General features: G+C 45.9%; 2 protein-coding genes across 8 annotated transcripts in view; one reads left to right on the top strand and one right to left on the bottom strand.

Moving 5' to 3' along the window:
* Window positions 1-9,435, bottom strand: part of LOC108528438 (uncharacterized) — a 113,610-nt gene extending 104,175 nt beyond the window's left edge. For all 6 annotated transcript variants that reach the window (XR_001885152.1, XR_001885153.1, XM_017870233.1 and 3 more), the window contains exon 1: window positions 9,308-9,435. The gene's annotated coding sequence lies outside the window, so the exon portion shown is untranslated. The remainder of the gene's footprint in view (window positions 1-9,307) is intronic.
* Window positions 9,436-9,660: 225 nt separating this feature from the next.
* Window positions 9,661-13,176, top strand: LOC108528436 (HLA class I histocompatibility antigen, A-11 alpha chain). 2 transcript variants are annotated; one of them, XM_017870230.1, is made up of 8 exons: window positions 9,661-9,913; window positions 10,043-10,312; window positions 10,556-10,831; window positions 11,423-11,698; window positions 11,801-11,917; window positions 12,363-12,395; window positions 12,538-12,585; window positions 12,754-13,176. In XM_017870230.1, exons 1-8 carry the CDS (start codon window positions 9,841-9,843, stop codon window positions 12,756-12,758), a joined length of 1,098 nt encoding a protein of 365 aa, XP_017725719.1. In that variant the 5' UTR covers window positions 9,661-9,840; the 3' UTR covers window positions 12,759-13,176. The 2 variants fall into 2 exon arrangements, with proteins under 2 accessions (XP_017725719.1, XP_017725718.1); XM_017870229.1 differs by lacking the exon at window positions 12,754-13,176 and having other exon boundaries at window positions 9,733-9,913; window positions 12,538-12,692.
* The last annotated feature ends 10 nt before the right edge of the window (window positions 13,177-13,186 follow it).

Here is a 13,186-nt window from a genome sequence, read left to right on the forward strand (position 1 = left end):
CCCTTCCCTTCCCCCCTCTTTCCTTTTTTTTTTTTTTTTTTTTTTTTTTTTTTTTTTTTTTTTTTTTTTTTTTTTTGACAGAGTCTCGCTCTGTTGCCCAGGCCGGAGTGCAGTTGGCACGATCTCGGCTCACTACAAGCTTTGCCTCCTGGGTTCACGCCATTCTCCTGCCTCAGCCTTCCAAGTAGCTGGGACCACAGCTGCCCACTACCATGCCTGGCTAATTTTTTTGTATTTTTAGTAGAGACGAGGTTTCACCATGTTAGCCAGGATGGTCTCGATCTCCTGACCTCGTGATCTGCCCATCTCGGCCTCCCAAAGTGCTGGGATTACAGGCTTGAGCCACCACACCTGGCCGTGGGGCACTATTTCTTTAGGTGACTACCTAGCCACTAAGTAACAGGTTGACTACATTTAGCTACTTCCATCCTAGAAGGGCCAGAAGTTCATCTTCACAGGTACAGGCTCCTATTCCATGGATGTTTTCATGTCCTGATGTCAGACACTCAGCCAGCACCACTCCCTGGGTGCTGTTGACATTCCTGATCCACATGCTAGGCGCTGCTCCTAGCCCACTACCTGCCTGAAAGACACACGTGGCAGGGAAAGTTTTAGTGTTTCCATGTCTGTGGGTTCCACTAATCCTATCACCATCTGCACCACCCAGAGGCTGCCAGCCACAAGGAATGCTGGACAGGTCTTCTATAGGCACAGCTCAGTGCCAGCCTGGAGAAGCACTCTGAGGGGTGGGTGCCATCTTTCAAGACACGGTGCATTATTTGAATCAGAGACGACTCTACAGTGCTGTGTTCTCAATAGGAAGAACATGTGGGTCCAGAAATCAAAAGGCAGAAGCAGGTTTGGTTCCACGTCCAATCCCTTAAATTCACCCACTGGGGTATTTTGCATGTTTTATCTTCAAACACTGGGTTGTGCAGGGTACGAGGTCCTGGTTTCCAAGGAGAGTACCCTTAAAAGGAGACAAAAGTCAGTCCACTGAACTACACATTATGGTTGTCACCAGAGAAGTGTGGACAGTATGTGCCTGGAGACCACCTGGTGAAAACAGGATTCTCCTCCTCTCCAGGCCCAGGTAACAGATCCTCATCCCCAGGAGGAGGCATGGCTACTTTCACACAATGAGGGCAGAAGTGTGTGTGGAAACCAGAGATCCACCTGGGGGCCTTCTGGTTTCCCTTACCTCATTGTAAGTGTGAGCAGAATCATTCAGCAATTCAGCCTGAGGCGACTTGATTTCCAAAGGCCCAGACCCATCAGGGCAGAAGGTTTGAGTCACACTCATGGATAATCTCCCAAGGCTATGCTCCTGTGCTCTGACATCCTCAGTAGCACTGGTGCTGAGGCCCTGCTTCCCATGGGCTCTTCGTAACCGGTGACTGGTCACACCAGTGGCACTGAGGCAGGACATTCCTGGGAGACAGGGGACTCATATGATGACCAGCTGTAGCTTGAGGACTTCTCCTTGGCCTTGCTTAACTCTCCGTAGATTGCCTGTGGTCTAGGACCCGTCTAGTAAACCTTCTCTCCTTCTGTCCATCACGGGGGTGGGGGTCACACTTGCATCTTGGTCTGTTGCCTTTCCCAATATCTGCCTTCCTCGCAATATCTTCTGACAGGTGTGTCCCGTAAAAAATGCTGTAACTTTCATCCCATGTTGGAACTTGGTTTTTGGACTATTTGAACTACAAAATCATTTTCATCTGCACACCAGTGTCCTCTTACTTATTCTAATTTGTAAAATCCTTTTGTTTATTCAACTTCTTCTATCTGCATTGGCACCATTTTGCTGGTATTTGTAATATGTTTTTGAGTTTGTCGATGTTTGTGGCTTTAAGTCACTAAATTTGGGGGTAGTTTGTTACACAGCAATGGATAACTAATGAAGCCCTCTTATGTGTCCATTATTCTATAGAGGTTAACTACACCTGCTTTATTTCCTCCCATTTTGATAATATTAGCCATACATGGGATTTCTAGTTTCTCAACACCTATTCGTTTGTTTATTTTAGTTTCTTTTCTCCTTTGTTCCTTCCTTCTGTCCCTCCCTTCCTCTTTTTCTTCTCTATTTCCATTAAACCTCTCGTCCTCCCTCCTTCCAACTCCCCTTTCCTTCCCCTTCCCCTTCCTTCTTTTCTTCTTTCACTTTTTCCTCCATTCCTCCTTCTTTCCCTCCCTTCCTCTGTTTTTTCCTTTTTATTATGAAATTTTTCTAACATATAAAATAATCCTATGTGATTGTGCTATAAGTAAGCATTTTCTGAATCTATATGTCAAAAGTATAATGCCACAGTATATAAGAAACAAGTAAACAACAGGAAGTTATTAACAGAATCTGAAGAAAAATACCTGCTATAATTCTACCACCAAGACAGTGGCTTTTAACTCAATTCATTCAACGCAGTGTTTTCAGAACACATCATTAACATCAAGTATTGCACATTTATTGTAAAAGTTTAAGTAGCCACAATCACTTGGAAATCATATTATCATTATCTAGTATGGTTAAATCCATACAACCTATCATCCAACCAACCCATTCCTAATCATCTATTCTGGGGGGCTTTCTTACCTATGTGCACAGGAGACATGCACACTAATGTTTATGGCAAAAACCAGAATCAGCCACATATACATCAATAGGAAAGTAGTGAAATTGTGGTATAACCATAAAATGTAAACCTTCAGCAGTAAAAATGAATGAATGACAGTCTCCGGCACCACAGGTAACTCTTATACGTAATGTGCATCATGGGAAAATAAATGCAGTAGGAATGTGCTGTACAGGAAACTTAAAAACCAGCAAAACTAACTGACACTTGGTGTGGGGATATATATATATACTTATTGCAAAAATATTTAAAGAAATACAAAGGAATAATAATCACAGATTCAGGATGGAGTCTCCTTCTGGGGGATGTGAATGGGCAGCAGCCCAGGATAGATTTACAGGTTCTGTGTTTTACACCACTGCTGGGCACCCTGGTAGTTACTTGATCATAATTCCTTAAACAGAGTTTTCCAAATTAAAATATACGTGTTTTTTATAGAAATGAAAGAGAAAAGAATTTCAAAGTTCATTACAAGGATCCTTAACAAGAACTACTTACATTGGAAGAAAACCACAGAGAACTGTAAGGAGCCATGTGACAGAGAGGAACAGGATGCCATGAAAATGGCCTTGGCTACAAATAGGCCATCTGATCCTTGGCTCACTGGCATCTCTCCAGATTTTCAATTATACAATGTTCAATCATGCTGTGCAAGGTAATTCTGTCTTGTAAAGGATTTGATGTTACATTTTACCACACATGAAACTGAATTCAACTTTTACAGAATTGGAAATGCACATCATTGATCAAAACAAATGAAGCAAGAAAAGAGTAGGAAGGAATACCCAGTGACAGAATAGCAAATATGAATGGAAAACAGAATAGGACTGCTAGAAAGAAAAGAAAAATTTCAGAAGCACATAATAGAGTGCTATATAGAATCATAGTGGTGTTCAAATCACTTCTATCACACCTCATTGAATACCACAACGAAAGATGTTAAGTTTATTATAGAATGCCCACCGAATAGCCAGTTTTTGGGAAAAAAAAAAAAACTTGTTTCTCAATTCGAGCTAACCATTTCAGGCTATGGCGTGAAACCAAAGATATTATCATCATGTTAAGCTAGGTGTGTTGACTGAAGTATGAGATTCACATTTCTGTAAATGAAAAGCAATTTGATTAGGAAATTTTTTTCTAAGTGAAAGTAAGTTTATTAGAGAAGTAAAGAAACAAAAGAACAGCTACTCCATAGAGCAGAGTTATTTTTTTTTAAGTGCAGGCAAATGGTTAGTGAAGATGACATTTCAATAAGAAAATTGGTGTTTGGGGCATATTTCCACTAAATTTGAGACATCTTAGACAAAGCAAAGACTTATTTTCAAGGCATTCATTCTACAGGACTGAAGTCTTGGAACTATTTCATCTAGTTACTTTATGTTCTCAACTGTGGTAACCCATTGAGGAGAACATTGTTATTAAAGGTATTGGCAAGAAAAACTCAGAGATACTGTTGTATCTCCTTTCTCTTTCTCGAACTGTTTTCCCCTCAGCACTAAAGGCTCTGTGGTATCTCAAACTTTTAATCATGAATTTAAAAAGGGAAACTTACTTTGGAATTAGAAAAAGACTATTTTAAAATTTATATGGATCCAAAAAGAGCTCGTATAGCCAGGGGAATCCTAAGCAAAAAGAAAAAGCTGGAGGCATCAAGCTACCTGACTTAAAACTATACTACAAGGCTGCAGTAACCAAAACAGCATGATACTGGTACAAAAACAGGCACATAGACCAATGGAACAGAATAGAGAACTCAGAAAAGAGGCCGCACATCTACAACCATTTGATCTTCAACAAACCTGACAAAAACAAGCAATGGGGAAAGGATTCCCTATTTAATAAATCGTGCTGGGAGAACTGTCTAGCCATATGCAGAAAATTGAAACTGGACCCCTTCCTTACACTTTACAAAAAAGTTAACTCAAGATGGATTAAAGAGTTAAATGTAAAACTCCAAACTAGAAAAACCCTGGAAGAAAATCTAGGCAATACCATTCAGGACACAGGCATGGGCAAAGATTTTATGATGAAATAGCCAAAATCATCTGCCACAAAAGCAAAAATTGACAAATAGGATCTAATTAAACAAAAGAGCTTCTGCACAGCAAAACAAACTATCATCAGAGCAAACAGACATCCTACGGAATGGGAGAAAATTTGTGCAATCTATCCATCTGATCAAGGTCTAACATTTAGAATCTACAAAGAACTTAAGCAAATTTACATGAAAAAACAACTTCATTAAAAAGTGGACAAAGGATATGAACAGACACTTCTCAAAGGAAGACGTACACGTGGCCAACAAAAACATGAAAAAAAGGTCAACATCACCGATAATTACAGAAATGCAAATAAAAACCACAAATGAGATGCCATCTCATGCCACTCAGAATAGCAATTATTAAAAAGTCAAGAAAGAATAGATGCTGGCGAGGTTGCGGAGAAATAGGAATGCTTTTGTACTGTTGGTGGAAAAGTAAATCGATTAATCCATTGTGGAAGACAGTGTGGTGATTCCTCAAAGATGCAGAACCAGAAATACCATTTGACCCAGCAATCCCATTACAGGGTATATACCCAAAGGAATATAAATCATTCTGTTATAAAGATATATGCATGTTTACATTCATTGCAGCACTATTCACAATAGCAAAGACATGGAATCAACCCAAATGTCCATCAGTGATGGATGGGATGAAGAAAATATGGTACATATACACCATGAATATTATTCAGCCATAAAAATGAATTCGATCAAGTCCTTTGCAGGGATAAGGATGAAGCTGGAAGCCGTTATCCTCAGTAAACTAACAGGAACAGAAAACCAAACACCATATGTTCTCATTTATAATTGGGAACTGAGCAATGAGAACACATGGACACAGGGAGAGGAACAACACACACTGGGGCAGGTTGGGGGAGGGTGGGGGGGATCATTAGCAAAAATAGCTAATGCATGCCAGGGTTAATACCTAGGTGATGAGTTGATAGGTGCAGCAAACCACTATGGCACATGTTTACCTATGTAACAAACCTGCACATCCTGCACATGTACCCTGGAACTTAAAATAAAATTAAAAGACAACCTTAAAGAGTTAATTAAAAACAATTAGATAAAAGAAGGCTTTGATTTTCAAAAACCTGAAACAATCATTATAATTTTGCTTTTAACATATATTCAAATCCTTTGATACTGTTCCCTTCCAGAGACGCAGCTTAATTCCCTCTCTTGAGTGTGGCTTGGACTTAATGATGCACCTCTGATATGGCCTGGCTCTGTGTTCACGCCCAAATCTCATCTTGAATTGTCATTCGAATTGTAATCCCTGTGTATTGGGGGAGGGACCTCATGGGAGGTCATTGGATCATGGGGACGGTGCTCCCATGCTGTTCTCATGATACTGAGGGAATCCTCCTGAGATCTGATGGTTTTATAAGGGGTGTTTTCCTGCTTCATTCTGCATTTCTGTCTCCTGCCACCATGTGAAGAAGGACGTGTTTGCTTCCACTTCTGCCACGACTGTAAGTTTCCTGGGGCAGGTTCCTCAGACATGCAGAACTGTGAGTCAATTAAACCCCTTTCCTTTATAAATTACCCAATCTCAGGTATTTCTTTATAGCAGTGTGAGAACAGACTAATACAACTTCTAAATGATAGAGTAATGCTGACATAACAATTTGTGACTCTGGGTGTAGAACATAAAACTTACTGTGCCTTCCACATTCTCTCTGTCTATCTCTGGGATCATGAGCTCTGGGGGAAGCCAGCTGCTGTGCCATAAGCAGCCCTGCAGGAAGGTGCATGTGACTGAGAACTGAGGCCTTCTGGGAACAGACAACAAGGAACTAGGCCTTTTTCAACAGCCATGTGACTGATCCATGTTTCTTGTGAATCCTCAGCCCCAGTGAAGCCCTCAAATGGCGCAGCCCTTGGCTGACAACTGGACTGCAACCTTGTGAGAGGCCCTGAGCCAGAAGCACTCAGGAAAATCTTTCCTGGATTTCTAACCATTGGAAACTGTGGGACATGAGGAATATCTGCTGTTTTGAGCTAAGTTTTACATAATTTGTTATGCAATTGTAAATAACTAATACATTTTCACAAAAGAGGATGTATTATTACATGTTAAATTGCATTTGCTCTAAATTTATCATCATCATTATTATTTTTGAGACAGGGTCTCATTCTGTTACCCAGGCTGGAGTGCAGTGGCATGATCACCATGCACTGCAGTGTGGACCTCCTGGGGTCAAAGGACCCTGTGATCTCAGCCTCCTAAGTAGCTGGGACTACAGGCATGAACTACCATGCCTGGCTAATTTTCTAATTTTTTGTAGAGATGGGGGTTTCACCATGTTGCCCAGGCTTATCTTGAACTTCTAGAGTCAAGAAATCTGCCTTCCTCTGCCTTCCACAGTCGTAGGATTGCAGGCGCGAGCCACCACACCTGGCTTAAATTAATTCTAAGATATTAAACATGTAACTTAGTTTTAAAAGGTAAGGAGAATTTCCATGGCTGAAAAGGATGTATTTTATGACCATTCACAATGATCACTTTACTTGAACTTCAATTTCCAAGTATGTCCCAATTAAACACAAAAGGAAGATTCAACTCTTGCTAGACAGATTCTATCATGGCCTCAACAACAAGCTCCTGGTCATTCACGTTCCCCTAGTTATTCAACCAACTCTAATGTAGGTGCTGCTATGAAGAGATTTAGCAGACATAATTAAGGGCCTCAATTAGTTGACTTTAAGCTGGGTTTATCCTGTTTGCACTGTCCTAATCAGGTGAGCCCTTGAAAGGACTGGATTATTCCTGAGCATAGAGATCCACAGTGTGAGAGGCACTCAGCATGAGGGGTTTCCTCCAACATGGGGTTTGAAAATGAAAGGTCTGTGAGACAAGCATGGTGGCTGACACCTGTAATCACAGCACTTTGGGAGGCCAAGGTGGGTGGATCATGAGGTCAGGAGATCGAGACCATCTTCGCTAACACAGTGAAACCCTGCCTCTTCTAAAAAAAAAAAAAAGAAAGAAAGAAAGAAAAAAAAAAAAACAAATTAGCCCAGCATAGTGGTAGGCGCCCATAGTCCCAGCTACTCGGGAGGCTGAGACAGGAGAATGGCGAGAACCTGGGAGATGGAGCTTGTGGTGAGCTTAGATAACACCACTGCACTCTAGCCTGGGTGACAGAGCGAGACTCTGTCTCAAAAAAGAAAAGAAAGAAAGAAAGAGAGAGAGAGAGAGAGACAGCAGAAAAGAAAAGAAGGAAGGAAAGAAAATGAAAGGGCTGTGTAGGAAAGAACAACACTGATGAGCACCAGGAATTGAGCGCAGCCCTTTCTGTTCTCTACATTGACAGCCAGCAAGGAACAGGGACCTCAGTCTTACAACTGCCAGAAACTGCATTCTGCCACCTCTGTATAAGCCTGAACGAGGATTCAAAATGAAAACAGCTTTTGGAAGCCCAGAACAGACATTCTATCCACATCTTGCCCAGATTTCTGACCAAGGAACTAGAAGCAGATAAATGGGTGTTGTTTCACCAGGCGTGGTAGTGCATGAATGAACTGATGAATTGACATGCACACTAGTTACATAAAATCTTTCTGAACTTTTTCAGTGTTTTACAATTTATAATTATCTGTGATGCAATTTAATACACTCATATTTCATTCATTAAGTCAACAAAAATGAATTTACTCCCTACGAAGAACCAGGTATCCCTTCATATGCTCATGTGCCTGACATTCTAGAAGCTTCACAAGACCGAGATGGAGCCACTGGAGTGTTTTAGGTGGAGAAATGACACACTGTGACTCACAGGAGCAGGACCACTGTGGAGAGAACAGTCACGTAGCAGGTCATGGGACAGTGCTAGTGTCACAATTCACGAGTGACAGTGTGGTGGGGACTATGGAGAGAGGAGGGCCTGAAGGATGAGAGGGACTGAGGGAAGGGCTGGAGAAGCAGGTGGTGAGAAAAAAGAGCAGATGAAATAATTCGAAAGCAGCAGAATTCTTAGGTTTCAATACACGTTTTATGGATTTTAATATATCCATCTACAGAGCCTAGCAGGGTGTCCTTGGCAGTTGGCCTTTAATATCTTATGTGGGTCTGCCTAAAAACTAATTGTTTTTATGTTAATCGGGTTTTAAAAATACTAAGTGTTCCTATAAAATATACACAACACGTAGGAGTGGATACTTCCTAAAAACAGGCAGCGCCTGAGCACTGGTGAGGGGCACTGTGACTGCATTGAACAGTTGCAACTGTGAGGTGAATAGTCTGAACTGGCTCCTGGTTGCAACATATAGTAACACAGTGTGCTACTTTGTATTGAGGAGATATCCTGGACTCACACAGAAATTCAGAGCTATGGAATGATGGTAAATTTAAAATACAACAAGCAGGAGTCACAGATACATTGTTTGCGAAAGTGAAATTTAAGAGCTTTGTGAGTCCTGTTGTAACCCTTTTGGACACATTTATAAATCAAGGGGTCAAAGTCACATTTTTTACCGATTAGATTCCTGATCATTCGGGGATTACCAAGATTACTCAATGTATTTAATAAACAACAAACTGATCTCTATTCTGTCTCATGCACTCAGGTGCAAATTTTCCAGATTTAAAAAGAAAAAAAAACACAAACAAACACGGTCTCTATACCTTCATTCCCAGAGCAAGCTCAGTCTCTGGCACCAAGCTCCGTGGGGTGAGTTTTCTCCTAGAAGAGTCCAGGGGGACAGGTAAGGAGTGGGAGGCAGTGAGTCCAGTTCAGGGAGGGAGATTCCGGGATGAAAAGTGAAGGGAGAGTGACGCGGCCCACGCAGAGTGGTTCTCCCTGGTTTCTCAGACAGCTCCTGGGCCAAGACTCAGGGAGACATTGAGACAGCGGTTGGCACAAGAGGAGCGGGGTCAGGGCGAAGTCCCAGGGTCCCAGGTGTGGCTCTCAGGGTCTCAGGCCCCGAAGGCGGTGTATGGATTAGGGAGTCCCAGCGTTGGGGATTCCCCATCTCCGCAGTTTCTCTTCTTCTGACAACCTGCGTCGTGTCCTTCTTCCTGGATACTCACGACGCGAACCCCGTTCTCACTCCCATTGGGTGTCGGGTTTCTAGAGACGCCAATCAGTGTCGCCGCAGTCCCAGTTCTAAAGTCTCCACTCACCCACCAGGACTCAGATTCTACCCCAGACGCCGAGGATGGCGGTTATGGCGCCCAGAACCCTCCTCCTGGTGCTCTCAGGGGCCCTGGCCCTGACCCAGACCCGGGCAGGTGAGTGCGGGGTCGGGAAGGAAATGGCCTCTGCGGGGAGGAGAGGGGGCCCGCCCGGCGGGGGCGCAGGACCCGGGGAGCCGCGCGGGGAGGAGGGTCGGGCGGGTCTCAGCCTCTCCTCGCCCCCAGGCTCCCACTCCATGAGGTATTTCTACACCTACATGTCCCGGCCCGGCCGCGGGGAGCCCCGCTTCATCTCCGTGGCCTACGTGGACGACACGCAGTTCGTGCGGTTCGACAGCGACGCCGCGAGCCAGAGGATGGAGCCGCGGGCGCCGTGGGTGGAGCAGGAGGGTCCAGAGTATTGGGACCGGGAGACACGGCTCATGAAGGCCGAGACACAGAGGGCCCCAGTGAACCTGCGGAACCTGCGCCGCTACTACAACCAGAGCGAGGCCGGTGAGTGACCCCGGCCCGGGGCGCAGGTCACGACCCCTCCCCATCCCCCACCGACGGCCCGGGTGGCCCCGAGTCTCCGGGTCCCAGATACACCCCGAAGCCGCGAGACCCCGAGACCCTTGACCCGGGAGAGCCCCAGGCGCCTTTACCCGGTTTCATTTTCAGTTGAAGCCAAAATCCCCGCGGGTTGGGCGGGGCGGGGCGGGGCTCGGGGGACTGGACTGACCGCGGGGGCGGGGCCAGGGTCTCACACCTACCAGAACATGTACGGCTGCGACCTGGGGCCCGACGGGCGCCTCCTCCGCGGGTATGACCAGTACGCCTACGACGGCAGGGATTACATCGCCCTGAACGAGGACCTGCGCTCCTGGACCGCCGCGGACATGGCGGCTCAGAACACCCAGCGGAAGTGGGAGACGGAAGGTGCGGCGGAGCGGGACAGAGCCTACCTGGAGGGCGAGTGCGTGGAGTGGCTCCGCAGATACCTGGAGAACGGGAAGGAGACGCTGCAGCGCGCAGGTACCAGGGGCCACGGGGCGCCTCCCTGATCGCCTGTAGATCTCCGGGGCTGGCCTCCCACAAGGAGGGGAGACAAATGGGACCAACACTAGAACATCGCCCTCCCTCTGGTACTGAGGGAATCCTCCTGGGTTTCCAGATCCTGTACCAGAGAGTGGTTCTGTGCTTCCACCCTGCTCTCTGACACAGTTAAGGATAAAATCTCTGAGGGAATGACTGGAAGACAATCCCTCGAATACTGATCAGAGGTTCCCTCTGACACCGGCAGCAGCCTTGGGCCCCGTGACTTTTCCTCTCAGGCCCTGTTCTCTACTTCACACTCAATGTATGTAGGGGTCTGAGTCCAGCTCCGCTGAGTCCCTCAGCCTCCACTCAGGTCAGGACCAGAAGTCACTGTTCCCTCCTTAGGGAATAGAATTTTCCATGGAATAGGAGATTATCCCAGGTGCCTGTGTCCAGGATGGTGTCTGGATTCTGGGCTCCCTTCCCCACCCCATGTGTCCTGTCCATTCTCAAGATGGCCACATGCGTGCTGGTGGAGTGTCCCATGACAGATGCAAAATGCCTGAATTTTCTGACTCTTCCCATCAGACCCCCCCAAGACACATGTGACCCACCACCCCATCTCTGACCATGAGACCACCCTGAGGTGCTGGGCCCTAGGCTTCTATCCTGCGGAGATCACACTGACCTGGCAGCGGGATGGAGAGGACCAAACTCAGGACACGGAGCTCGTGGAGACCAGGCCTACAGGGGATGGAACCTTCCAGAAGTGGGCGGCTGTAGTGGTGCCTTCTGGAAAGGAGCAGAGATACACCTGTCATGTGCAGCATGAGGGTCTGCGTGAGCCCCTCACCCTGAGATGGGGTAAAGAGGGAGATGGGGGTGTCATGTCTCTTAGGGAAAGCCGGAGCCTCTCTAGAGACCTTTAGGAGGGTCAGGACCCCTCACCTTCCCCTCTTTTCCCAGAGCCATCTTCCCAGTCCACCATCCCCATCGTGGGCATCATTGCTGGTGTGGTTCTCCTTGGAATTGTGGTCACTGGAGCTGTGATTGCTGCTGTGATATGGAGGAGGAAGAGCTCAGGTGAGGAAGGGGTGAGGAGTGGGGTCTGAGATTTCTTGTCTTACTGAGAGTTTCAAGCCCCAGGTAGAAGTGTACCCTGCCCGGTTACTGGGAAGCACCATCCACACTCATGGGCCGACCCAGCCTGGGCCCTGTGTGTCAGCACCTACTCTTTTGTAAAGCACCTGTTAAAATGAAGGACAGATATATCACCTAGATTACGGTGGTGATGGGACCTGATCCCAGCAGTCACAAGTCACAAGGGAAGGTCCCTGCTGAGGACAGACCTCAGGAGAGCACTTGGTCCAGGACCCACACCTGCTTTCTTCATGTTTCCTGATCCCGCCCTGGGTCTGCAATCACACATTTCTGGAAACTTCTCTGGGGTCCAAGACTAGGAGATTCCTCCAGGACCTTATGACCCTGGCTCCTTTCTGATATCTCACAGAACATTTTCTTCCCACAGATAGAAAAGGAGGGAGCTACTCTCAGGCTGCAAGTAAGTATGAAGGAGGCTGATCCCTGAGATCCTTGGGATATTGTGGTTGGGAGCCCATGGTGGAGTTCACCCAGCCCACAGTTCCTCCTCTAGCCACATCTCCAGAGGGATCTGACCAGGTCCTGTTTTTGTTCTACTCCAGGCAGTGACAGTGCCCAGGGCTCTGATGTGTCTCTCACGGCTTGTAAAGGTGAGACCCTGGGGGGCCTGATGTGTGTGGGGTGTTGGGGGGAACAGTGGACGCAGCTGTGCTATGGGGTTTCTTTGACTTGGATGCATTGAGCATGTGATGGGCTGTTTAAAGTGTCACTCCTCACTGTGACGGATATGAATTTGTTCATGAATATTTTTTCTATAGTGTGAGACAGCTGCCTTGTGTGGGACTGAGAGGCAAGATTTGTTCACGCCTTCTCTTTGTGACTTGAAGAACCCCGACTTTCTTTCTGCAAAGGCACCTGAATGTCTGTGTTCCTGCAGGCATAATGTGAGGAGGTGGGGAGAACACCCCACCCCAGTGTCCACCATGACCCTCTTCCCCACGCTGACCTGTGTTCCCTCCCCATTTATCTTTCCTGTTCCAGAGAGGTTGAGTTGGGATGTCTCTATCGCTGTCTCAACTTCATGGTGCACTGAGCTGTAACTTCTTCCTTCCCTATTAAAATTAGAACCTGAGCATAAATTTACTTTTTCAAATTATTGCCATGAGAGGTTGATGAGTTAATTAAAGGAGAAGATTCCTAAAATTTGAGAGACAAAATAAATGGAAGACCTGAGAACCTTCCAGAGTCCAT

The sequence above is a fragment of the Rhinopithecus bieti genome, unplaced genomic scaffold (assembly GCF_001698545.2).
Source record: "Rhinopithecus bieti isolate Rb0 unplaced genomic scaffold, ASM169854v2 scaffold_5150, whole genome shotgun sequence".
In the NCBI taxonomy this organism is placed as follows: Eukaryota; Metazoa; Chordata; class Mammalia; order Primates; family Cercopithecidae; genus Rhinopithecus; species Rhinopithecus bieti.